Source organism: Canis aureus, chromosome 10, assembly GCF_053574225.1.
Source record: "Canis aureus isolate CA01 chromosome 10, VMU_Caureus_v.1.0, whole genome shotgun sequence".
NCBI lineage: Eukaryota > Metazoa > Chordata > Mammalia > Carnivora > Canidae > Canis > Canis aureus.
This window is the reverse complement of record NC_135620.1, coordinates 51,870,806-51,898,274: the sequence shown is the minus strand read 5'-3', so window position 1 is coordinate 51,898,274 and position 27,469 is coordinate 51,870,806. Positions and strand designations below refer to the sequence as shown.

General features: G+C 40.0%; 3 protein-coding genes across 4 annotated transcripts in view; 1 reads left to right on the top strand and 2 right to left on the bottom strand.

Annotated features, from left to right (window-relative positions):
* The window catches only part of TZMP1 (transition zone microprotein 1), a 414,174-nt gene that overhangs the window by 23,302 nt on the left and 363,403 nt on the right, over nt 1-27,469 (bottom strand). The window lies entirely within an intron of this gene.
* Nucleotides 407-22,013, top strand: SMU1 (SMU1 DNA replication regulator and spliceosomal factor). Of its 2 annotated transcripts, XM_077912242.1 has the most exons (13): nt 450-565; nt 1,505-1,544; nt 4,809-5,019; nt 6,986-7,138; nt 8,371-8,481; nt 10,697-10,825; nt 12,465-12,584; nt 14,097-14,213; nt 15,146-15,273; nt 15,754-15,880; nt 17,853-18,020; nt 20,291-20,443; nt 21,517-22,013. In XM_077912242.1, the coding sequence occupies exons 3-13, from the start codon at nt 4,825-4,827 to the stop codon at nt 21,613-21,615; spliced, it is 1,500 nt and encodes a 499-aa protein (XP_077768368.1). In that variant the 5' UTR covers nt 450-565; nt 1,505-1,544; nt 4,809-4,824; the 3' UTR covers nt 21,616-22,013. The 2 variants fall into 2 exon arrangements, with proteins under 2 accessions (XP_077768367.1, XP_077768368.1); XM_077912241.1 differs by lacking the exon at nt 1,505-1,544 and having other exon boundaries at nt 407-565.
* The window catches only part of DNAJA1 (DnaJ heat shock protein family (Hsp40) member A1), a 27,728-nt gene continuing 12,378 nt past the window's right edge, over nt 12,120-27,469 (bottom strand). Inside the window, exon 9 of the mRNA XM_077912247.1 lies at nt 12,120-12,567. Coding sequence (XP_077768373.1) covers nt 12,562-12,567 — 6 coding nt within the window. The 3' untranslated portion in view covers nt 12,120-12,561. The remainder of the gene's footprint in view (nt 12,568-27,469) is intronic.

The following is a 27,469-nucleotide window of genomic DNA, read 5'->3' as shown; positions in this document are numbered from 1 at the left end:
CTACTTTAGCTCTTTTCCGGGAAGTGGGTCTGCAAATCCCATCTACGTCTCAAACTTTTCGTAATTAGACCGATTAAACTGTCTCGGCTGCAGAGTCTTATTATTCTCTTAAATCTTTCTATTTCTTCTCAATTGACTCTTCCTGCAAATGTCGGCTAGGGTTCCAGTGGTTTCGAATGTATTAATCTCGCAGTCAGGTATGGTAAATCCAACCCTATCTTTAAACCTAGCAATTAATTGAATTAAATGAAGGCAACATTTCCAAACCAGCGCTCCTAAGCAGTTTAGCCACGCGGAGGACCGGGAAGAAGGCTGTCCCCGGAGCGGGCGGGGCAGGCGCGCAGACTCAGATCGCGAACGGCCGCTCGAGGCTCCGCCCCTCACGCACTCCACGCCCCTCGGTCGTACACGCCGTCTCCGGAGCGCACGTCGGACGTCGAGCGGAAGTGACGTAAGGCGGCCGCCGGAGGTGTAGTCGGTGCGCTGCGCGGCTGGGCCTCGGAGTGGACTGGTTGGTACCCCCGTGAGAAGATATCGCTATGTCCATCGAAATCGAGTCCTCGGAGTGAGTGCTGCGGCGCGGAAGTTCGCACAGCGCGGGGGGCGGGGAGGTGAAGGGTGTGGGGTGGAAGAGGCTCGGGGGAGGCGTCTGAGAGCCTCGGGAGTGGAGGGGCATTCCCTTGCCCTCAAAGAAACATCTTGGATCTGGCTACCTCGGAGGCGGGTCCTCTAGAAAGTAGCGGGCGAGAAGCCCAAAACCCCATGGGAGACTGCACGGGGCTAGAGGGAAGGATAGGGCTTGAAGAGTTGAGTTCTAGCCATCGCCGACTCCTGGCGTGTTCTGTGACGGGTCAAGTTGCCCATCCATTCTGGACTCCAGCCTAATTAATTACCTGCGCAGGAGAGCTTGGGTTCTAAGCTGCCTTCTCTCCCAGCTCTCACTTAAACAGTGTGGCTCGTTTCCTCGGTGCTTAGCCCCTTTGCTTTCCTTTGCCCAGCACTTACCCAGTATTGTCACTGCCTCTCTGCCCACCCTACTGGCCGGTGTAGGCGCCCAGGAGCTCCTTTTGTTTATGGTCCCAGTGCTTAGCACTCCGTAGAGGCTCAGTTACTGCCTTTGGAATGAATGAACAATTAGCTGTTTTATCACGCTCTATCTGGCGCTGAATTTTGATTGGGCAGTGAGTTCTCTGTAGCTACAAAGGAGAAACAATTTAAAGATTGGGCCAGAAGAGTGATCGACTTGGAGGGGAGGCCGACTAATGAGTGACTGAAGAAGGTCCTTAGTGAACCCTTTCAGTACTCCACCCTCTACCTTGCCCTTGCCAACATTTAATAATTGAACCAGGAGACATAACATTTATGTCCTGAATGTAAAAAAGGGAGAGGACTTGTCCTGGAGACCTGCCACAAGGGAAAGAGAGGTTTATTCATCCAACAAATATTGAAGTCTACTATGACCCGGAGGATGTAATGAACAAAACAGAAATCCTTGCTTTTATAGGCCAATGTGGATTGGAGAGGGCTGACAACAGACAAAAACAGTAAGTAGAAGATGAGACTTAACAGTTGGTAGTAAGTGTTGAGAAAAATAAAGCAAAGGAGTAATAGTGCTGTCAACTAAGACAGAGTCAGGGCAGGAGTTGGAAAGGATTCCATGCTTTGGGGTCTAATAGCAGACACCAACCAGTCTCCCATCCTTGGGCTGTTGCATGGGTTGTTTGTTTAAGACTTTATTTTTAAGGGGCACCTGGGTGATTCAGTGGTTAAGTGTCTGCCTTCAGCTCAGGTTGTCATCCCAGTGTCCTGGGATTGAGTCCCTCATCAGGCTCCCCATAGGGAGCCTACTTCTCCCTCTGCCTGTGTCTCCGCCTCTCTGTGTGTGTGTGTCTCATGAATAAATAAAATCTTTAAAGAAAAAGATTTTATTTTTTTATTTTTAATTTTTTAAAAGATTTTATTTATTTATTCATGAGAGACACACACAGAGAGAGGCGGAGACACAGGCAGAGGGAGAAGCAGGCTCCATGCAAGGAGCCTGATGTGGGACTGGAGCCCGATGTGGGACTCCATCCCAGGACTCCAGGATCACGCCCTGGGCTGAAGGCAGGTGCTAAATTACTGAGCCACCCAGGGATCCCCAAAAGATTTTATTTTTAAGCAATTGCTACACGCAATTTGGTGCTTGAACCCACAACCCTGAGATCAAGAGCTACACACTATACTGACTGAACCAGCCAGGCGCCCCTGCAATGTTTTTATTATCAATAGTATCTACTGTTTACGGAGTATTTTCTCTGCTAGTCATGCCATAAACAGTATAGTCATCCTTTTCTTCAACCCTACAGAGTAGGTATTTTTCTTAACAGATGTGGAAACAGGCACAGAGATGTTAATGGACTTGCCCAAGGTCACAGTAAGTGCAACTCTGATTCAAATCCCAGCCAATCTCCAAAGCTTTTAGGTCTTTATGTATTACAGTTGACCCCTAAGGATCATGGGTTTGGTCTCCCTATCTGAGGATTTTTTTTATAGTGTACTGTAAGTGTATGTTCTCTTCCTTATGATTTTCTTTCTTCTAGCTTACTTTATTGTTAGGATGCAATATATAGTACACATAACATACAGAATATATGTTAATTGACTGTTTATGTTATCAGTAAGGCTTCTAGTCAACAGCAGGCTTTTAACATTTAAGCTTTAGGGGAATCAAAAGTTAAACGCAGATTTTTGACTGTAGGGGGAGGTCAGTGCCCCTAACCTACGTTGTTCAAGAGTCAACTGTATATTGTGTTTGAAGAAAGTAAATTTGATTTGAGGTGTGTCAAATGTGAGACCTTTACAGGGACAGTGTCTTTTTGGAGAGTGCAAATAGAAGTATGCTAAGAAAGACAGTAATTACTAGAATAGCAGGGATCTAAGGCTGAGTATCTTTTAAAGGGACCATGAGAGAAAAGACTGCATGCAAGTAGCAGTAAAGTTTCCTTCTGCAGGAGTTTTTAAGAAGAGAGTGTTTGCTTTCCTGTCTGGGATGTGCTCAAGAGCCATGTTGTCAGTTCGAGCCTTCAATTCTCCATTTATCTCTGTTACTTGGTCAAATCTTCATCTGTAAGATGGACATTATAGTAATACCTAGCTCATAGCATTGTTTTCAGGAATAAATGAATCAATATGCCTAAATACTTAAGACAGTACCCAATATAGTAAATGCATAATAAATAATAAACTTTGTTTATTGTTTTATGTTTATTATTTCTCCCTGATAGAGGGAATTTTTTTTTTTTTTTTTTTCCTGATAGAGGGAATTGACTAAATTCCAATCTGCCCTTCCAACCAGGGCAGCCTGACCCTCTATACTCCTGCTGTTCATAGCAATACAGTATGAGGGGCACCTGGGTGGCTCAATGGGTTAAGCGTTTAACTGTTGATTTCGGCTCAGGTCATGATCTCAGGGTTGTGAGATCAAGCCCCACGTTAGGCTCTGCACTGAGTGTGAGCCTACTTAAGATTTTCTCTATTTCCCTCTCCTCTGCCCCTCCCCCCAAAAAGAAAAAAAAGAAATACAGTGTGAGCCACATACGTACTTTTTTTTTTTTTTTTAATATTTTTTTTCAATTTTTATTTATTTATGATAGTCACAGAGAGAGAGAGAGAGGCAGAGACACAGGCAGAGGGAGAAGCAGGCTCCATGCACCGGGAGCCCGACGTGGGATTCGATCCCGGGTCTCCAGGATCGCGCCCTGGGCCAAAGGCAGGCGCCAAACCGCTGCGCCACCCAGGGATCCCATACGTACTTTTAAAGAAGGAAAACAGTGTATTATAGCATTGTACAGTGAAGTTTTATAGTCTATATGAACAGATTTTTCACTAGATTCCTTATTAAGCCCAAGATCAAGAAGTTTTAACTATAAATAACTATATTTAACTATAAATCACTTAAAAGTTTTCTGTTACATGTTGAAAGTAGTTGCTTCTTTTCTCCATATTTGGAAATCATCTGGCTTCTCTCTTCCTTGGGAAAGTGAATCCACAATGTTTTTATTTCACTTGTCCTGAAAATCTGGTAATAAAGGCAGTGGGCCGGTGTTGCTTTGTTTTGGTTTTATACATGGTATAGTTCTACTTATTCAACAAATCCCTATTAAGAAAATCTCAATTCATATTTTTTGATTGTCATTTAAAAAAAATAGACCAAATCATCCTATAAGCATTTCAAGTATATTGTGTCAATAACTGTAGTAGGTTTAAATATTTCACACAAGTGAACAACAATGGGAGTACCTGAATGGCTCAAGTCGGTTAAGCTCAAGTCATGATCTCAGGGTCGAGCCCTGCATCAATTCTCCCTTCCCTCTCCCTCTGCCCCTTCCCACACATTCATGCTTGCTCTCCATCTAAAATAAACCAATCTTTTAAAAAGTGTTCAGCAATATAATCATACAAATTGAAAAAGAAACTTGGCATAATAAAAAGATCTTGGGACTTGGAAGTAGGAGAGTCACCTTGATACCAGCTCCCTTTCTAGATGACTGTAACACACTGGGCAAATTATATCCCCTTTTTGAACTCCAGTTCTTGAATTTTGAGATGGAAGTAGGACTGGATGATCCTCAAAAGTCTCTTGTAACTTGAGATTCTGTGATTTCTGGAAAGTTTACTTAACGTGATAAAGAAATGGAAAGCAAATAGTGAAAGGAGGATGGCCGAATAAAATATGAATAAGAATAAGCTGTGGTGGGCGGCTTTATTTTGTGGACTTTTTGGTGAGTGAGGGTTCCTGAGCTAGATGACTTGCTTTCTTTTTTCAGTGTGATCCGTCTCATCATGCAGTATCTGAAGGAGAACAGTTTACATCGGGCATTAGCCACCTTACAGGAAGAGACTACTGTGTCTCTGAATACCGTGGACAGCATTGAGAGTTTTGTAGCTGACATTAATAGTGGCCATTGGGATACTGTTTTACAGGCTATACAGTCTCTGAAATTGCCAGATAAAACCCTCATCGATCTCTATGAACAGGTAAGAGTGGAGGTGATGCTGGTTTATTGGTTTATTGTGGGCCACCTCACTGGGAAGCATCAGTGAACATTCCTTGAATGCTCTGGGGGATTGTAATAGCCCTGAAAACTTATACTGTCAAGGCTTGAGTGCTACTTTTATCTTTTTTTCCTCTTTTTTTTTTTTTTGAAAAGCCAAGATTTTCCCAAGTTAAAATTATTTTTTAAGTGATCATTAAACAAACTGTTCTGGGACGCCTAGGTGGCTCAGTGGTCGAGCGTCTGCCTTTGGCTCAGGATCTGATCCTGGGCTCCTGGGATGGAATCCCACATCAGGCTCCCAGTAGGCAGCCTGCTTCTCCCTCTGTCTATGTCTCTGCCTCTCTCTCTGTCTCTCTCATGAATAAATAAATAAAATCTCTAAACAAAAACAAAACAAATTGTTCTGAAACCAGTTAGTGTATTACAATTCAGTTCCAGCACTAACCACCCAGAGTTAGTGTGGACCTTGCAAGCTAAAGGCTCAGTCCTCCACAAGGTAGCCTTTACTTCAGATGCAGGCTGCCCTTTTTGCAGGTCTCAGGCCACACATACTTCTGACCAAGTGGCTGCATATCTGAGGTTGCCCATGACCCTTTCAGAATGTATAATTCACTGGAATGAAACACAGAATTCAGCAAAGTGCTATATTTGTGATTACAGTGTTATTATCAAGAATACAAATCAGGACTAGTCAAATGAAGGGACATATAAAGGTGAAGTTTAGGAGGGTCCTGAGTCCAGAGCTTCTAATGCTCTGATTCCCTATGGAATCAGAGCATCTCTCTCACCTGGCTTATTAATGTGTTTACCAACCAGGAAGCTCCATTGGGGTTTTTATTGGGGTTTCTTTCAGTCTCCCGCTCTACCACTCCTTGGAGGTTAGGGTGGCTCAAAACCTCAACCTTCTAATAGGATTGGTCTTTCTGGCAACCAGCCTTTTCCATGAGCTGTCTTCATAGCACAAACTCAGATGTGATGCAAGGCTCATTAATAATGAATATATTCCTATCATTAGGGAAATTCCAAGGTTTTTAGAAGCTCCTTGCCAGGAAACCAGGACAGAAATCATACAAATTAGTTATTATACACTTGTATGATAACAGAATGGGCTTGCTAGAAATAGGAATATAGTGTTGTTTGAAATAAAAATAGGATAGTTGGTCTGTTTATTTACAATCCACATGAGTTCAGTAATTCCCCAAAGAAAATTTTGGGGGGAATCCCTGGGTGGCGCAGCGGTTTGGCGCCTGCCTTTGGCCCAGGGCGCGATCCTGGAGACCCGGGATCGAATCCCACGTCGGGCTCCCGGTGCATGGAGCCTGCTTCTCCCTCTGCCTGTGTCTCTGCCTCCCTCCCTCTCTCTCTCTCTCTCTCTCTCTCTCACTCACTGTGTGCCTATCATAAATAAATTAAAAAAATTAAAAAAAAAAAAAGAAAATTTTGTTAACTGGAGAAAGGTTTCTCTGGAGCCCATGGAAATATTCTCATCTTTAATTTTCTTGGGTTTTGTATTCTAAACAGGGAGCCTGAGGTGAGAGGAGATGGGTAGATAAAAATGAAGAACAGAAGTTGAAAGATTGAATTTACCAGGGCACTGGGGTGGCTCAGTCGGTTAAGTGTCTGACTTTAGCTCAGGTCATAATCTCAGTGTCATGAGATCAAATTCTGCATCAGGTTCTGCTGCTCAGCAGGGAGTCTGCTTCTCCCTCTTCCTCTCCCTTCCCCGCCTCTTGCTCTCTTTCTCTTTCAAATAAGATCTTAAAAAAAAAAATTGAAGTTACCATTTATAATTGCTTTATTTGTCCACCTGAAAATGCTAGGGAAAAGAGGAAGGAGCATTTCCTAATATTGGAAATCATGTTTGGAGGCCATTTCTGAATCAGAAATTGTACTGAAAGAGTACTAAGAGAATGCATTGAAACAGACATTTTCTTTCAATTATCCAGGTTGTTCTAGAATTGATAGAGTTGCGTGAATTGGGGGCCGCCAGGTCACTCCTGAGACAGACTGACCCCATGATCATGTTAAAACAAACACAGCCAGAACGGTATATTCATTTGGAGAACCTCTTGGCCAGGTCTTATTTTGATCCTCGTGAGGTATGACAAGAAACTTGTTAACTTTAAAAACATGCAATAATGTAATCTGCTTTTTACCATTTTATTGGATACTGTTTGTGACTTTGCTTTAATTTTTGAGAATGTTACTTTACTGTTTATGTATGTTGATTGAAATTTACATATGCAGGGATGCCTGGGTGGCTCAAGGGTTGAGGTTTGCCTTCAGCTCAGGGCGTGGTCCTGGATCCTGGAGTTCCAGGATGGAGTCCCACGTTGGGTTCCCTGCATGGAGCCTGCTTCTCCCCCCATGTCTCTGGCTCTCTATCTCTCTGTGTCTCTCATGAATTAAAAAAAAAAACAATAATAATAAAAAAACTTAAAAAAAAAAGAAATTTATATATGCTAAAGAGAATAATCTTGTTCAGTATTCTTGAGTTTTTGAAGGTCTTCCTTTCCTTGCACACCACATTTTAGAGGGTTGTATGTTGATTACTAAAGAAACAAAAAAATTTACTCTGATGTAATTTCCATTTTAGCCCAAGTACTTATTTGACCCTGAAGTGCTCATATATCCTGACTACTCATATATTTAGTGTGCATTTGTGTCCCTTGGCCCTGCAAGTGCAGTTTTCTCCCAACTTTCTTAGTTCTTATAAAGCTCCTGCTTTTGTCTCAGCTTACTGGTAGAGTGTGGTGACTTAATAATCTTTTCTTCTTTCCAAATCTTATTATATGTATAGTTTCATTATTTCTCACCCAGCCCTTTATTAGTCTAAATAGGAGGGAAAATAATTTAATAGGTCCTAGGTAATGATGGAAAGTTAAGGTAAACTCACAGAAACCGTGAGGCTAAAGGAAAGAAATTTAGATTACCATGACAGGATTCAAGTTAGAGGTGGTGAAGAACTTCTGGGCTGGGAGTCATTGGGCCCAAATAAATTACCAAAGAATTACTAAAAGAATCATTATTTCTGCAGATTTTTCAAAAAACTAGAGAAACAACTCTGGCTTTGATGTGGTTTACTTGGACCCTTTCAGAAATAACAGTATGGATTGGCTGACCTCAGTTCTTTCCCAGCTCTTTGAAATGCAAGTGGGGAGAGTTGGGAAGTTGTTTTAATGGATTAATATGACTAATCCCTTTTTTAGCCAGGTATTTCTTTTTATGTTTTTAAAAAATGTTTCTGCTTGATGATTATTGTTGTATTTAAATAGGCACACTCATACCCTGTAGCTGTTTCTTAGAAATGATGCTATTCCTTCTTTTTCAGGCATACCCAGATGGAAGTAGCAAAGAGAAGAGAAGAGCAGCTATTGCCCAGGCCTTAGCTGGGGAAGTCAGTGTGGTGCCTCCATCTCGTCTCATGGCATTGCTGGGGCAGGTAATTAAAGTCTGTGGAACTGAAATTACCCTGCACTCCTGGTACTGTTTCCTGTATATAAACTATGTACAGGCTAAATAAATCAGACATCTTTAGAGTTGGGAATACCTGTAGAGCTGCTTGTACCAACACCTGTGGCATGCCGCCCTCATCTTTCCTGGGAGAAGCAGTATAGATTAGTGGTTAGTAACATAAGCTCTAGAATTAGTTAGAATTATGATCACCATAGAATATATTATTCCATCTGGGATGGCTTGAGGGTATTGTTGATCATTTTGCCAGGACACTGTCACGGCAAATTGGAAGAAATGTTTACTGTTTTTAGAAGCCAAGATCTCTCACTTACCAACTGATGTGGTCTTTGGCACATTACCTAACTTTGCTGGACTTCTTAATTTTTTATTTTTTTAAAGATTTTATTTATTTATTCATGAGAGACACAGAGAGGCAGAGACATAGAGGGAGAAGCAGGCTTCCCATGGGGAGCCTGTTGTGGGACTTATCTCAGGACCCTGGGATCATGACCTGAGCCAAAGGTAGATGCTCAACCACTCAGCCACCCAAGTGCCCTGAACTTTTTTTTTTTTTTTTTAAGTTATTTCCACACCCAGTGTGGGGCTCAGACTCCTGACCTTGAAATCAAAAGTCACATGCTCCACTGACTCAGTCAGCCATGTGCTTCCCTAACTTTTCTGATCCCATTTACTCATAGTGATATAGTTGGGATTGAATGAGAAAACACATTTAAAGCATTTCCTGAATTGTCTGGCGCTTTTTTTTTTCAGTTAAAAAAATTTTTTTTTTTTTTTGGCCTGGCACCTTGTAAATCCTAAGTAAATGATAGCTGCTGATGGTGTGTGTGTGTGTGTGTGTGTGTTTTAAATAGTACTAGTAGTATTACTAGCATTGTTAACTGAAAACTAGAGTAATAGATTTTTATAAATAGCACAGGGTACAAATGATTAATAGAGATATAAATAGCCTCTTTGCAGTAAATCTGGGGCACTTACTTTAGAATGAGGGGAAAAGCTCAGATCAGATTCACCTCATTTTATACAGCATAATTTCAGATGGATTGAAAGTTACGTCAGAAAGTAGACAAACCAGAAATAATGTATCAAACCTTTTGATAAGGAAGGACTTCCTGTAATTAGGGAGTAAGCACCAAAGGAAAGATCAACAAATTTAATCACTTAAAAGTTTAACTAAAGAAACCTATTAAGCTATAATCAAAAATAGGCAGATTGGAAAAGCATTCTTTTTGGCAATCATAAATAACAAATACCTGATCACATTAAAAGCTCACAGATTGATAGGAAAAATAAGAAAAATACAATAGATAGATAAGTGAATACAATAGATAGATAAGTGCGCAGAGAACATAAATAAAGAGTAAACAGAAGAGGAAATAAATTGGGAATCGGACTAAGATTTGGCAAATGATCTAGCCTAGGACCATCAGTCTCCAAAATCCATGATTTTTCCATTCCCCAAATGTAGTCATAAAGAGTGTTGAATTTGAAACCTTTTGAGAAAACCGTTTGGCAATATATATCAAGAACCTTAACCATTCTTAATTCTTTTTTGGATTCAATAATCCTTCTTCTAGGGATCTATTCTAAGTGAGTATTACCCTCTAAATAGAAAAAGCCTTATGTTCAGAAGTATTTGTTGTGGCATAATTTAGCCATGTGGAAAATTGGTCACAGTGTGACTGTCCATTAATATATTAATTAAACTGTTAAATATTTACCAGGTAGGGTATATTTTACAGTCAGTGAAATGATAGTTATGTTATTGCATGATTTGATGATAGGTGAAAATAGAATATAAAATTTTATATAGAGGATAGTTATAGGTATGTTAATTAATAAACATGCTAGAAGGTATACATAAAATGGTAACTAACAGTGGCTGTATTTGGCTGTTGGAACTATGGGAGATTTTTGTTTTCCACATTTTGTTTATAATAAAAGTCAAACCTATAAAAAAAATAGATATGGAAACATGGACCTGTTGGCTCTCAGAGTTCCCTTCCACCCTGAGATCAGATCAGCCTGTGTTCCTGAGATACAGAGAGTCGCACAGAGTATGTTGTTTTTGGATGGTCAAAGATGTTTGGATGTTAACCTGATCCTTTTGGGCTTGGCTTTGAGCAGTTAGGTCCAGATCTTAAAAGCACCAAGTAGATCACTGGACATTTCTTTTCTCATAGGCACTGAAGTGGCAGCAGCACCAGGGGTTGCTTCCTCCTGGCATGACCATAGATTTGTTCCGAGGCAAAGCAGCTGTCAAAGATGTGGAAGAAGAAAAGTTTCCTACACAACTGAGCAGGCATATTAAGGTAGGATCCTTAGATGCTCAGCCATTTGGTAATCATTTGTCAAGGACTCTATGTGCTTGCTCAACCACGCCATGTGCCAGGATGGGAGAACTCATTCTCCAGCTCTGACAACATTCAGGGTTGCCGCTGGGGTCCTCTTGGGGTCTGGCAGTGGCACACTTCAGATGCTTATCCAAGTGAACATAAATTTGGCAGCTGGCCCATCATGTGTCCTTGTACTTCTCCCAGAAGGCCCTCCTTTAGAAGAATGGTTAGCTCTTTGGTTAAGCCTGGAGCTAAGTATGAACTTTCTGTGTATTTGTCCTGTTCAACATAGGTGTTTTTTGCCTGCTACATGTCCAGCAAAGTACCAGGCTTGTGTGGTGTTTGAGAAAAATAATTTTATCATTTCATGGCTGGTTCTTGTTTGTTCGTTTATTTCTTTTTAAATTGTTTTAATCTGAGACTTTTTTAGGAAAAAGCACAATCAAGTAATTGCTTTAGTTCCCAGAATTACAAACATATTTGCTACTTCAGCATCTTCTTTATATTAGTTTCTCTCTGGGTTTGTGCTCTTACTGAATATATGGATTTTGAAATATTTCATATTCTTCAAATCTTGGACTTTGGCTTAGAGCTTTGAATTTATCTTTTCTGGATTATATGTTTTGATTCACATGTAAAGATATTTCTGAGTGGCACTATTGTTTACCTAACTGAAGCCTTGAGACAAATAGAAATGCATTATAATTAGGCTGCCAGGCTAAGATTTTTTTCTTTTTTTTCTTTTAAGATTTTTATTTATTTATTTGAGAGAGGGAGAGTGCAAGAGAGCAGAAGATGGAGGAAGTAGGAACAGAGAGGGAGCAGTGGACCCCCCCCTTCACCCCCCCAAGCAGGGAGCCTGATTCAGGGCTCAACCCCAGGACCACAGAGATCATGACCTGAGCTGAAAGCAGACACTTGACTGACTGAGCCACCCAGGCGCCCCAAGATTTTGTTTTATAAACACTTCCTTTTCTGGCATTTAAAGTGAAATTCATAGTACAGCTTTTCTCCGTTCTCATTTGTCTAACGTTCTGTGGTTTTCATCTGTTATTGGGAACATCACTGCTGGTAAATGCTCAGGATACCTCTCCTAGGCAAATATTCTGTCGCCTTGAATTAGTTCCAGAGTTAGTCAGCCACACATTATCACTTGATTAAATAAAGGTCATGAAAAGAAACAGAATGGAAAATTTGTTTACAAAATAGTATAGGAAAACATACATTTATTTTGAAAAAATGAATTTTTTTCCTCTAGATGTAAAACATATTGAGTGTGAAAGTCATACTAATAGTGGCTGCCTCAAGTAAAAACTTATTATTTTATAGGATTATTTGTTCCAAGTCCTGTGCTAAAGTAGTTCTTTCACATTACTTTGGGAATACCAACTTCACATTAAAAAACCTAGTTTCAACTGAGAGCCCAGACCTAAAACTGGTCAGAGAAAATATATCCATTGTCTCTGTTTCTAGATACAGAAATACTTCTCAATATTCTGTAATAAAGGCTTGCTGTGACCTTTGCTAGGGCAGGATTTCTCAAAAGGTTAAAATGGAAATTGATTTAAGGTCAGTAGATAAAAATGCATCTGTTTCATTGTTTCATTTGAAACAGTTTGGTCAGAAATCACATGTGGAGTGTGCTCGATTTTCTCCAGATGGTCAGTATTTGGTCACTGGGTCTGTTGATGGATTCATTGAAGTCTGGAACTTTACAACTGGAAAAATCAGAAAGGTAAAGTATTTAAAATATATCAACTTTTCTAGTAGAGTTATCTATTTTTTGTTTTTAAATATAAAAACAAAATATAAATTTACAATATAAATTTATTTTTTAAATGAGTAATATATACATCTGATAGAACAGTTTTTTGAAAGAGAATATTTATTTGAGAGCGTGAGGGAGAGCTCGAACATGAGAAAGGGAAGGGGCAGAGGGAGACAGAGAGAGAGAAGCAGTCTTCCCACTGAACGCAGAGCCAGGGGCAGGGCTCCATCCCAGGACCTGAGATCTTGACTTGAGCTGAAGTCAGATACTTACCTGACTGAGCCACCCAAGTGCCTCATCTGATACAACATTTTGTAAAATAGAAAAGTTACTCATTAAAAGAGTCTTGCCTCCCCTACTCTTGTCCCTCAGTTGGTTAATTCTGTTCCTTGGTCCCACCAGGGTTATCAGTTGCTTATGTAACCTTCTGGAATTTCTAGGCATATATAAGCAATTACTTACTATTTCTAATCTAATGTAATTGTGATACTAATTGTGTGTTTCTCTCATTATAAATGAAATTGATTATCTTTTTATATGTGAAAAGCCACCAATAATTCCTGTTTTGTGAAGTCTTCATATCCTTTACCTATTTTTCTTTTGGATTCGTATTTTTAGGAACAGTTTGAGGAAATCAGTATTTGTATATGTATTGCAAATATTTTTCAATTTTGATTGTTGTCTTTTGACTTTGCTCATCATTTTGTTTTATAGAGTTAAATTTTTTTGTATAATTACCTTTATCCATCTTTTTCTTCAACTTCTATTGCTTTCATGTTTCATTTTATGTTTACTTTTTGATTCATTGGAATTTGTTTAGAAGGATGAAGTTGGTGTAGATTCAACTTAATTTTTTTCCTAAATAGGTATTTATTGACTATCCACTGATTTAAAATACAGTCTTTGTCATAGAAATACTAACTTCTACTCCATGGGTAGTGAATTCATGAGTGGTTTTCATTTTCTACTACATATATTTCCTTATAGTTTGCTTTTTTTTTTTTTTAAACCATGACCCTTAGGAAAAAATAAAGGTACTCTGTTTTGAACAATAAGGAATGATAAAAGAAACATCACAATTAAGTAGATTAGTCAATACATAGTTTTAGGAAAAAGGAGGTAACAATTTGGAAAAAGACATTGGTTTTTCACATCATATCCCTAAAATAAATTCAGATACATAAAAAACTTACAATGTGAAGTTGTAGGGGAATTTTGCATAGAAAAAAGATCAGGAACCAAAAGATTAGAGTGTTAGATCAGAATTGTTTACAATATTAATAATCATTAATACAATAATACTATAATTATTCTCAGCACTATCAGTTCATTAGGAACACATGTTCATGTCACTAGTATTTGCCTTCGATATTTAGAGTAGGCACAGTCCATTATTCTGCTTGTAGTGAGTTTGTAGAGATCTGGTGTAACTGGGAGTTTTGTGTTATTTTGGTAACTGCCTATCTTTGTTTCCTTTAGGATCTTAAATACCAGGCCCAGGATAACTTTATGATGATGGATGATGCTGTTCTCTGCATGTGTTTTAGCAGAGATACAGAAATGTTAGCAACTGGGGCTCAAGATGGAAAAATCAAGGTATTTATTAGTGGCAAAAACTTTTATATGTAGACATTTTGAGACTTCTGCAGTGGGGTAGTGTTCTACATGTGATAGCTTAATAACAGCTATTCTTTGTTGAACATCCACTTTATGCTAATTTACTGTTTCTTGTTTAATTCTAATAACTCTGCCTAGGGAGGTCCAATAATCAGTTTAAGGTCACACAGTTGTAAGTGATAGATTGGGACTTCAACTCAGATCTGCTCATCATGCCCTTTCTGTTTTCTACCCTGGCTCACCTTCTTTTTTTTTTTTTTTTTAATTTATTTTTTATTGGTGTTCAATTTACTAACATACAGAATAACCCCCAGTGCCCGTCACCCATTCACTCCCACCCCCCTGCCCTTCTCCCCTTCTACCACCCCTAGTTCGTTTCCCAGAGTTAGCAGTCTTTACGTTCTGTCTCCCTTTCTGATATATCCCACACATTTCTTCTCCCTTCCCTTCTATTCCCTTTCACTATTATTTATATTCCCCAAATGAATGAGAACATATAATGTTTGTCCTTCTCCGACTGACTTACTTCACTCAGCGTAATACCCTCCAGTGGCTCACCTTCTCTGATGTGTTTTACTTTGAGTTTTTTTAGGGAATGGAAGAGTCTGCAGTTGATTACCTGTGGTTTGTATTTAATTGCTGGTAAAACACCCTGCGCTAGATAAAATATAGAAATGGTCTCTGCTAAGTGAACTTCGAGTCTAAATTTTTGTTTTAATAATTTATAAGGAAAGAGGTTTTAAGTTTCAGAGGGTTCCGTTATTGCACTACGTGAAGCAGCCATAGCCAGCTGTTAGCATGCATTTTTAATACTGTTTTAGTGCATCATTGAGCACTGCATCTTGCTTGGTTGGTCCTGCAGGCTACAGTGGGACACTATTTACAAGTTTTTATTATTTTTTTTAATAAAGGTATGGAAGATTCAGAGTGGACAATGTTTAAGGAGATTTGAAAGGGCTCACAGTAAAGGTGTCACCTGTCTAAGCTTTTCTAAGGATAGCAGTCAGATCCTTAGTGCCTCTTTTGACCAGACAATTAGGTAAGTAAGAGTCCCCAAACTCCCTCACTTGGGTTTGCTGTGATGAAGCACTCGAGGGAGATACTAATGATTCCTTATGCTTTAACCAAGATGGTGTTATATGGAGAGTATGTGGAGACCTCATTATTTTGTTCATTTGAGTCCACCCAGAAGAGAGACTAGAAAGGGATTATAGCAGTGCCTCATGTTTCTCAAAGTGCGATATTTTTGGACCGGCCTGCATTAAAAGCACCATGGAGGACACATTACAATATAGCCAAGCCTAGAAGTCTGTCTCTGAGCAGAAGCCTATGGGCCAAGCTTTTGGTTTGGTTTTGTTTGACTTAATGAAAATTATACTGCGTATGTAATTGCATAGTCCTCTTTCTTCACCTGATATTATAATTTGAACTTCTGTAATTCATTGAAAGTATATTCAACATTTGGTCCCAGTTGTAGTCTATAGAATATTAACTGTTCGTTTTCTTTTGTTTGTGATAGAATTCACGGGTTAAAATCTGGGAAAACACTGAAGGAATTTCGTGGCCATTCCTCCTTTGTTAATGAAGCAACTTTTACACAAGATGGACATTATATTATTAGTGCATCCTCTGATGGCACTGTAAAGGTTAAGTATTTGATACTGGTTTATTTTGGGGTTTCTATTTTTTGTCCTTTGAAGAATTTTCAGTGGTGATAATGGTGATGATTGTGGTGGAGTAAACTTCTTTATTAGCTGTTTTAGCTGTAAATGAGGGGAGTCTGAGACATAATAATAACTCTCTGGTGAATCCTTATTGAAAGGTGTTGGATTTCACACTTACATAATCAGAACAGACTTTATCACCTGTAGGAAAAGAGGAAGGGTGTAGAGGCCTATACTTGTCTTCCCCTCATTTATAGTGGTTAAATTCTGTCTTGATATAGATATGTTTCACCCACAATAGTCAAGTTTACAAAGGGCTTAGTGGCCAGATAAATAGATCTCTTTTTTGTTGTATAGTCTCACCCCACCCTTGACCCCCCACATTTAGGGGCCTTTTGAACAGCATTTAGAGAGGGGTAGGAGAGGTGTAGAGTAGAACTAAGCCCTCTCTCAGATACTCACTGTTCTCAGCTATCGGGGAGAGTATCAGATCTTTAGCATCTTAAGAGATTTAGTTATTTTAATAGCAGGCCTCATTTCCTAGAAGAGATGAGAAATCCAAATAGAAAATGGCTGGAGATCTTTGAGATCTCCATTTATATTCTGGACCTGCTTTTAAATTGCCTTATGTAAGTGTGTAGTTGTGGCAGAAGCCGTAAGCATTTTAACACAAATGCCTAAAAGACTACCGTCTGATATTGCTTGTTCTCACTTGGGAATTGAACCAGGAACCTGAGGTAGGAGAGTCTTTCTCAGGATGGATGGGGAGATCCACAGTGCTCTTAGTACTTTAGTCATGGGATTTGCCCTTTGTGCTTTGTATATGTGTCTTACAACCTGTAAAATGCCAATAGGAGGTGGCTTGTCTGTCTTGCTTAGTTTTGTGGTTTTTCCTTTAGTTCTTCTTCAGCAAGTCAGGTATAATGTCTCATAGACTTTTTGGACGGAAAATGCTGGGTGCCTTAGAACTCTTCATCACTGAAAAGTTCATTTTTCTCCTAGGCAGTTGGGCTTTAGAGAGGAGATTTGGGCAGATGAGAACAGTATTTATTAGGAAATAAATACTGGGGCATTAGTGAGGCAGTTATTTCCTCCTGTTACAGATATTCAACATCCATTTCGTAAGAAGCTCGGTTGAAAGCACAAAGGAAACAACAGTCTATGCCTTTGAGGCTTTTGTGTGTGTGTGTGTGTGTGTGTGTGTGTGTGTGTGTGTAGTATATTTATTTATATATATATATATAAAGTGAATGGTGTCCAGACAGTGTCATCCATGCAAGATTTGGTCCATTCCTTCTTTAAGCACATCTCTGATTTCAGTTAATTGTGAAGTCTGATTTAACCCTATCAGTTCATAACAGCCCAGAAGGGCAAGGTGAAAAGCATTAGGGAGATTTTGGGCTGGGAGAGGTAATACATGTGGCCAAGAGTGACTTCATAGATCCCTTTGTATGTATCGACACTGTGGCTTCTGTACAGTGGTTCAAGCTGTACATTGGAATCATTTGTGGAGCTTTTTAAAAATGGACATGCCTATGCCCCCTCTCAGAGCTATCAAATCAGAATCTCAGGATAGAGTCCCAAGCATATAATTCTAAAAAAGCCTATATATTATTTTGATGTCCAGATAAGGGTGGCTTTCTGGTTGACCGTAGCAGTGTTGATACATAGCAAATTTTAAAGATACATAGCTCATTAGGAAAATTTTGAAAGAGATCATAGATTTTAAAAGGTTTTATTATATAGCTTTGTGACTTGTTGATACTAATTAATCAGCAACCATGCTGAGTGCTTACTTTGTATATGCAAAGCTAGGTATTTGATACGACTAATGAAGCTTTTTTTCTGAGTCAGTGTTATTCATTTTTAGTTATCAAATGTTCATTTTTTAAACCCAAAACTTTGAAATTCTTATACCCCAAAAATGTTTATGCCTTAAATTTTTGTGTCATAGATCTGGAATATGAAGACCACAGAATGTTCAAATACCTTTAAATCCCTGGGCAGCACTGCAGGGACAGATATCACTGTCAACAGTGTGATCCTGCTTCCTAAAAACCCAGAGCACTTTGTGGTGTGCAACAGATCAAATACCGTGGTCATCATGAACATGCAGGGGCAGGTGAGTGCTCAGAAAGTGCATTTGCACAGATCTTGCAGGCCATTCCTAAATTATGTCTTTGTTCTGGCCCTTCCCGTAACCAAATATGGATTCATCACTCCAAAAACCTTATGTAGTTGACCCTTGAACAATATAGGGGTTAAGGGCATTGATGCCCTGCACAGTAATCTGCATATTACTTTTGACTCCTCCTAAAACTTAACAGCCTACTGTTGACTAGAAGCCTTACTGATAACATAAACAATTAACATGTATTTTGTATGTGTATTATATACTGTATTTTTTTTTAAGATTTTATTTATTTATTCATGAGAGACACAGAGAGGGGGCAGAGACATACGCAGAGGGAGAAACAGGCTCCCTGTGGGGAGCCTGATGCAGGACTTGATCCCAAGACCCTGAGATCATGCCCTGAGCCAAAGGCAGATGCTTAACCGCTGAGCCATCCAGGCATCCCTATATATTGTATTCTTACAATAAAGTAAGCTTAGAGAAAAGGTAAATAAGAAAAACATAAGGGGGGCACCTGGGTAGCTCAGTCGGTTAAGTGTCTGCCTTTAGCTCAGGTCATGATCCTGGGATCAAGTCAAAGATTTATTTGTCAGAGAGAAAGCATGAGCAGGGGGAGGGGCAGAGGGGGAGAGAGAAGCAGGCTCCCCACTGAGCAGGGAGCCTGATGCAGGACCCTGGGATCAAGACCTGAGCCAAAGGCAGATGCTTAATCAACTGAGACACCCAAGCATCCCCATACTGTTTCTAAAAATCTGTGGGTTGCTGGATCAGTCAGAAGAGCATGTGACTTTCTTGGGGTTGTGAGTTTGAGTCCCATGCTGGGTGTAGAGATTATTTAAAAAAAAGTATTAAATTAAAAAATCTGTGTGTAAGTGGACATGTGCAGTTCAGACCTGTGTTGTAGGTAACAAACCCTGAGTTAAGGGAGCTATGGTATGTGGATTACTAACTTAGGACATCTCCTAGTTACCACACCATCTAAGAGGAGAACTCTCATAGAAGGGCAACAGTGTCTTCGTGATGTATATTTGTAGTCAGGATGCCTGCATGGTTCCCAAGAAACCTCACTTTTGTAGCACCAGGGACATTAGGAGTGTCAAGGGAATGTGTTGCGGTGCTACTAAAATGTTGGCTTGAGCCCTTGGGGATCCTGCTGAGCATGGAGAAGTGCCAGGGCCTTGTGTCTGGAACCATCTCCATTCCGTTAGTCCTTATCACTGATAAATTTGTAGTTTAGAACCAATGGTCGAGGGGCACCTAGCTGGCTTGGCTAGAAGAGCAATGTGATTCTTGATCTCAGGGTGTAGAGATTAAATAGACTGACTGACTGAACTAAGTAAACTGACGGACAAAAAGAGCCCACGGTTGAGCTGGCTGCTCTATTCTGTCCATTGGGCCCCTGCACAACAGCTGTAGTTGCCTACTTCATAGTTTTCTGCTGGTACAGGATGAAGAGTCCCTGTGTGCACACCCTTTCCCTGATAACATCTTATAGAACCATTGTACAGTTATCAAGAACCAGGAAATTGACATTGATACAATACTATTAATTCAAATACTAACCTTATGTGGATTTCACTAATCTTTACAACATTTTGAGGCAACAAGTTCTATGAAATTTTCTCCGACGTATAAATTTTTGTAACTGCTACCACAATCAGGATACAGAACTGTTTCACTATCCCCAAGGGAGCTCCCTCATGCTACACCTTTATAGGCAAACCTTCTCCCCAACCCTAGCAACCTTTGATCTGCTTTCCATTATTTTGTCATTTTGAGAATGGTGTAAAAATGGAATCATATGGTATGGTAACTTTTTGAGATTGGTTTCTCTCAGCTTGATTTATGATGATGTGGTGTGTAAAATAGAACAAGTAAGGTCTTGGAGACAGTTCCATCTTGCATGAGGAAAGCATCATTCTGTTAGAGGAAACAGTGGAGTATTAGCCCACAAAGCATTGAGAACCGGTAGTATATCGATTTAGAATTTGGGTGGTAATGAATTTGCTTCAGGGTAAAATGATTTGAGTAAAAAAGGATTGGTAAGTTGGGATATATGATTAAGTTTAGATAGCTTATCCATTGAATATTTCACAGGCAAGAGGATTTCAGTAGTGAGTGTAATTGGTGATCTAATTCTAAATGTCAATAAACCAAAATGCAAAATAACAATGTAAAGATGTTAAGACTGCTGCTTTAGAATCGGTCTAATCCAGATGTTTTTTTTTTTTTGCTTCGGGTATTATGGTACGATCTAGATTGTCAGAAGCTTCAGCTCTGGTAAGAGAGAAGGTGGTGATTTCGTTTGCTGTGCCCTATCTCCCCGTGGTGAATGGATCTACTGCGTAGGGGAGGACTTTGTGCTCTACTGTTTTAGCACAGTCACTGGCAAACTGGAGAGAACCTTGACAGTGAGTATTACAGATTTGAGGCCATCTAAAGAAATTTCATTCATACTTGTGTCTTTCTGAACGCTGAGGTAAACCGTCTCCAGACTGCTGTGTGAACCTTCATATAGAAAATATAAAATGATATCATCAAATAAAATAAAGGGCCCATAAATAATGGTATGGAATTACCTCCTCTCAGGAAAAGTGATCCTTCAGTGAGCAGCTCAGCCTTAAGTGACTAGGAGGGTATAGGTAAGGCAGAGAATAAGAAAGGGAACATGCCTGTCCAGCTAGTTAGATTAGCTATACCCCCCCCCAAAAAGCCACAAATACAGCTTATTTCTTGCTGTGCCACAATGTGATAGGAGATGGTCTTCCTCCATCTTCTAGTTGTGTCATTTGGAATATGTGGCCTCTAAGATTTCAGGAGGAGATAAACTAGCTGAGGGCTATACTAGATGTTTTTGAGACTCACATCTGGAAGTGGCTTATATTACTTTGTTCCTCATTCTTTTTTAGTTAGAATTCAGTCACATGTCTGACTGAATGCAAGGAGGGAAAGGGAAAACATAGTTTTCTGTGGCCCAGGAAGAAGTGAGAATGTAAACATATAAAAAATTGCATACATGCCCATGTTAGAAAATCATCTCTTGGTCTCAGCTGGTTCTTGAGGTAGTTTTGGTGCACCTGCCCTATCAGAACTCCATACAGATCTCAGAGGAGCCTAGCTGAGGGATCTAGAAAATACAAGTTCACTAAGCTGATGATATTCTTTAGTCTTATTAGCCTCTGTCTTGGCCTAGAATTTACAAAACTTACGAACTTTACAAAAATGATGGTAAACAGGATCAGCTGTAATGTGAAAGTGATTTGGGACAAAGCATTATTCACACATTGTAAAAAACAGTACAGAAAATGTGAACCAGCAGTGTGATAGCCTCACTTTTTATTTAGCCCTTTTCGAGGTTCCTTTAAAGTTTGATTTCTTTGGTGAGAAGTGGAAGCTTCATTCCTCCTTCCCACAGCTCTGGAGGCTTCTTCAGTGTGATTTATATAGATCTATATCCTCTAACCCAGTGCTTTACTTTTCCCAGGTTCACGAGAAGGATGTGATTGGTATTGCACATCACCCTCATCAAAACCTGATTGCTACCTACAGTGAAGATGGACTCCTAAAACTCTGGAAACCCTAATTTCCACTTTTCTTTTAAAACTTGCTTGAGAGCATGTACTTAAGTGAAGGCATATTCATGTATTGCTTTTTTTTTTTTTTTTTAAGCTACCTTTTTCTAAGCAACTGAGTTAGGCACAAGAATAATTTTGTGGAAATTCATGTTCAAGTAGCAGTTACCCTTTTTTATATATTTTTAAGGTATTCATTTATCTGTTTCTAATTGGGGCACTTAATGTAGTCTTCTACCTGAAGGGTGAAACACTGCTGTTTCTAGAAAAAAACTGTACTTTGATTTGAAATGGTGATTTAAAAAGTACCTCCTGCAGTAAAACCGGTGAATAAGTAGTAATTATCCCACATTCAGTAGCTCTCTGCTGTTCTGTTTTTTAGATATTAATAAACTTTACACCTTTTGGAGGCTTTGTTTTTAAGTGTAAATAAGTGCTCTTCTAGTTAATGTATTTTACTTAGGATCAGGTGAAGAGGGTAGGGCATCCATTCCTGTCTAGAACGCTAGATTGAATGTAAAAAGGTCAGGGGTTGCATAGAATCTCATTTTACTGTCCTCACCATCCACTCACTCTTCTTAGCTGTGCCTTCCTTCCTGTGTGTTCTGGCTCCAGACACTATCCTCTCCATTTTCTGGGTTGAACTAGCGGCAGGATTCATCATGAGGATTCAGTTTTGGCATCTCAGAGTTTGGCATTGAAAATGTGCTACTGTTCTGAAGGAAATTTGAAAAGGACCTGGGATTTAGGGAAGTCTTTTTTTGCTCTATGCATCCTTACCAGTTAAAAAGGTAAAAGCCAACAAAATTCTTCAGTACTTTGCACATGGGTGTCTTTTGTTTCAACCGAAGACATATTCATTGATACATGTTGGTGATGTCGATGTTGAAGGTGCTGTGCAGGGATCATTTCAAGAAAAGTGAGACCTTTTGTGCCTCTTTTTAATTTTAGCATTTATTAGGTACAAACTAACGGGGAAAGTTTTTAAAAAGTTTGTTATAATTTACTTTGATTGAAATAATAGCCTGATCCTTTGCCTGGCACAATAATGTTCAGTATTGGTGGACTTAAGCCTTGGCAGCACTAAGAAACCACTCTTTCCCAATCATACTCCCAAACATTTTTTCCTTTTGCCATGAAACCCGCAACTTTCTTGGGGAGCCTGTGTGGCTCAGTTGAGCATCTGACTCTTGATTTCAGCGCAGGTCATGATCTCAAGGTCGTGGGTTTGAGCCCCATGTCAGGTTCTGTGTTGAACATGGATACGGATTTAGATTCCCTCTCCCTCTGCCCCCCCCCCCCGCTCATGCAGACCCATGCCCCCCTCTCCCCTCCCCACCCTCTAAAATAAAACCTGCAGCTTTTTGAAAGAATGTCGTTTTCTGCCATTTGAGAGCTGAATATAGCCATGAATCCATAAATTCATATGAATGAATCTCCCATCCCAGTGAAACAGTTTTCACATAAAGGTGGAAAGAAGAAACGGCTCATTCTAAAATTCCTTAGGAAAGTTAAAGAAATTGCAACAGGTAGTTGAGCAGTACTGCTAAAATAAAGTAGGCCAAAATGGAGTCTCTTGTGCTAAGCCCCACATCAGCAAACCCCAGCTGCAGTTTCAGCCTGTCCCAGCACTGTAACCTGTAACCAGTGATGTTACCTAACTCAGCATTTAGGAGGTAGTCTGCCTGATAGGCCCCGACTGTCCCCCAAAGGAAGGTAACCTTGCCTGAAACAAACCACTCTGTTGGGAGAGTTCCTTCTCCCACTCCCTTTAAGTCTATAAAAGCCTTTCATTATGTGCAGCTCTTCAGAGCTCCTTTCTGTTAGATGGGATGTTGCTGGATTCACTAACCGTTGAATAAAGTGAATTTTTCAGTTGAATTTTAACAGTATTTCCTTTGTGCTCACAATGAACAAGAACCTAAGCAAATGTTCATTTATTCCTTTTAGGAATTTTTATCAAACATCTGTTTCTGTACCTAGTGCTAAGGATGGCTTAAAAATGTTACTGTCATAGAATAGCAAAGAAATTCAAGTTAAATGGAGTACTTAAGGGGCACCTGGGTGGCTCAGTAGGTTAAGCATCTGCCTTTGGCTCAGGTCATGATCTCAGGGCCCTACGATCGGATCAGACCCAAGTCAAGCTCCCTGCTTGGAGGAGAGTCTGCTGCTACCTCTCCGCTGCTTATGCGCTCTCAGATAAATCTTAAAAAACAAGAAAACAGTATTTAAGACTAGGATGAAAAAAATCTTGGGAGTTATTATTTTGGCCTTAATTAGCCCTTCTGAGTTAGGGAAGCCTTCCTGGAGGGTTGACCATAAAAAGACAGCTTGGTGGTCCACGTTAGCAGGAGCCTTTCCAGTCTCTGCAGTGTAGTCTAGCAACAAGGCATTGCTGGACAAATGGTAGTTGTCTTGGGAGACCAGGTGAAGAGGCCTGGATTGGGAGCCATCGAGTAGGTATTTTTTAATAATAATTGCTTGTGTAGCAAACACAGTTTAAAACAAATGAATCTTGTGCCTTTCCCAGGTAACCCCTTGTGCAATGGTCTACAACTTTTGTTACAAACCTTACGAGTATGTGCACTTACTCTACACCTAGCTCTTATGGGGGCGGGAGCCCGGGATTGAGGCCAAGGGGAGAGAAGAGCCAACCAGGCTCCTTGACTCCATGAACCAGCACCACAGTCCAGCAGCTGAGGGCCTCGGGCCCTCTAGGCAGACAGTGGGGTCTCTGTACCTTGCCCCAGGTCCGGTTTTGTGAAATTGAGCAGTGCTGGAACTGGCCTGCATCCTCGGTTAGGGAGCCCTTTACCTTCACCTTCACCTGCTGGAGCCAATAGTCAGGGGCTGGGCTGCTTTTCACTTTATGAAGAGATGGCAGAGATCACGTTATTGGCCTCTGACCAGTATAAGCAGGAGAGGTTAAGCAAAGGACAGCTGGATGCCAATAACCAATGGCATACAGTAGTCCCTCCTCATCTGTGGTTTCAGTTACAAGCAATCATGGGCTGGAAGCAGATGATCCTCCTCCTGACCTAGTATCAGAAAATCGACAGTAGCCTAACACCTTGTCACGAAGTTTCATCATTCACCTCACTGCGTCTCCTCATGTGGTCATTTTAGCTCACAACGGGGAGTACAGTGCAGCAAGATAGTTTGAGACCACATTCACAACTTTCACTACAGTATATTCTATTTTATTATTGCTGCTAATCTCTTACTATGCCAAGTTTACAAACTAAACGTTATCCTAGGTAGGCGTTTGTATAGCTACAAATGCATGTAGGGCTCAGGACCGTCCTGTTTCAGGTATCCACTGGGGTGTCTTGGAATGTATTCCCTGCAAATAGCAGGAGAGGAGAGATGGACAGCTGTACTCTTCTGACAGCAAGTTGTCAGGTTCCTAGGGAGGTAACTGCAGCCACCTACAGATCTAACTGGTATTTCTTTCCACTTACAACTTAAAGTACATGGCAGTAAAATGAACTCGGAAAGGCTAAGGACATTTGTCTTATTCCCCAATCATCAAATTAGTGCCTGAGGGTATTTCAGGGAAACCTTTTTTCTTTCTAAAGCTTGAGTACAGTTCAAGGTCTTCACCAGTTGTTTTTCAACTTGTAGTACTAGAACTAAGAGCATTTACTGAGACCTTGCTTTCTATGTGAGCAGCCTCATTTACTTTTCAGAACTACTCTGAGGTACCACCTATTATGGTTTCCATACCTTGCTCATGGAGCATACACTGAAAACCAAGTGTAATTCCAAAGCTTTGGAATTTATTCTTTGAATCTAGCTGCTGTCAGCTTCTCTTTAGATTTGGGAAAAGGCGAAGAATTCACGGGTTATTTGTCCACATTCCAACTTCTTTACCTAAAGTAGCCACAGGCAGTGAGAGTAAAAGAGCAATGAATTATAAAAATTGGGATTCCATTTTTTGCTGTTACATTTCCCTTGGGCCAGAGCAGTAGTTCTAGGTTCTAGGTGTCACCTGGTAAACGAAAGACTAATTCTCAGGTTCTGTTCCTGACAACTGGAATCAGCAACTGTGGCAGTCAGTGGGGCTCAGCAACTTTGCTCAAATTTGAGAACCAGCAGACAACTTCTCCACCTACAAAGTAGGTGTTTTGATTGTTTCATAGATTAGAGATAAAATGATGAAGATCCAGGACTTCAGAAACCCTTCAAAGAACACCTTTATATTACACTAGCTGGTTAGCCCTTTCACTTGTATTTTTAGACCTTCTACACTTCACAGCAATTCTCTTGGCAGTGCTATTACTAGTAGTTAACCTCACTGTCCCCAGGTTGGTAGTGTTGAACCCTGGCTGTTCATAACCATTTTGATGCTCCAGCTACACACACCCAGCTCAATTACATCAAAATCCCTGGGGGTGGGGTGACCAGGTGACTCAAATGTTTTAAAACTTCCCAGGTAACTGTAAGTGTAGGCAACGCTGAAAACCAGTACCATATGCAGGGAAGATCTGATGCTAACTTCACACTCAATAAATCTACCACCGTGTTCCAGGAGCATCCTCGTGGGACATTCTTGTTCCAAGTATGAATGGATGAGGGAAGCATCAGAGAAAGCATTAGTGTTGGGACCAGGAACTACACTTGTGTTGATGCGTATGTATTTCCGTGGCAGACTTGGTCAGAGTTCTTGAGAGATGACCTTGGTCAAAATTCTCAGAGGTAGTCTTTAGACTACAAACTTACTGTTTCTGCCTATCAGACTGTTAACCATTTCCTTTTAGTGATTTCTACTTTTTGGATCTTTATGTAACATGTAAAATAAAACGTACTTCACCATTTTTAACTGTATAGCCCAGCAGCATTAAGTAACACTCAGGACCTTGTGCAACCATCACTGTACCTAAAACTTTCTCATCACCACAATTAAGCCCTAACTCTCCATTCCTCTCTTCCCCCTAGCCCCTGGTTAAGTGGTCTCTAGGAATTCGTCCAGCATATTTAAGTATGTATATATTTGTATGCATACGATAATTTGTCCTAATGTGTCTGTCACCTGTACATGCACCATCACATTTTGTCTATTAGTTGGACATGGCTTTCTTTGTTCCTTCTTTGGCTGTGAATGCTGCAAACAACATGGGCAGCAAGTATCTTATTAGCCAAGGAGGGAACTACCAGTTCTATAGTCATTGTTTGGCTTTCTGAGAAACTGCCTAACTTTCTGTATAGAAACACTCATTTTACATTCTCACTAATAAGGTAGAGTTCCAACCTCTCCACATTCTCACCTGTTTTCATTCTGGACTAGTAGGTGTGAAGTGGGATCTCACTGGTTTTGATTTATACTCTTGTGACCGATGTCAAAAACCTTTTTTTATTTTTTTTAATGTTAAATATATTACACTACAGGTTTTTAATTTAAAACGTCTTGTCACAGACATTATTTTGAATTCCTTTTTTTTTTTTGCTTTGCTTTTGAATACTTTGTTTTGCCTTCCTGAGCATGTAGCACATACCCAAATGTGAGCTTAACTGTGTGGTACAAACAAAAGAAAGACAGTCTAAGAATAAAGGTTGTCAATTAGGAATGTCACAATGACGAACACTTAAGGTGTGGGAACCACTCTCTTCATAGAGTAAGTTTTAGTGTCTCCTTTTTAACTCAGGTGTGCTCTATGAGGGGAATTTATGACCTGGGCCCCTTAAAGTTGGAAATATTTAAGCTTTCTGATAACAGCAAAACCAGAATAAACAGGCAAAACTCTCACATTCTTACTCCAGTATTTGCTGAGTTTTAAAAACCCCTTTTGGCTCATTACCCTCACCCACTTTCACTCCCCACACTTGTTAACATTTAACTGTAGTTCAACAGCATTTTGTTACCCA

Coding starts and splice junctions, on each gene's coding strand:
- SMU1 (XM_077912241.1), top strand. CDS start 540: ATGTCCATCGAAATCGAGTCCTCGGA. Junction 566..4,808: donor ATCGAAATCGAGTCCTCGGA/GTGAGTGCTGCG, acceptor TTCTTTTTTCAG/TGTGATCCGTCTCATCATGC. Junction 15,881..17,852: donor CCTCTGATGGCACTGTAAAG/GTTAAGTATTTG, acceptor TTTGTGTCATAG/ATCTGGAATATGAAGACCAC.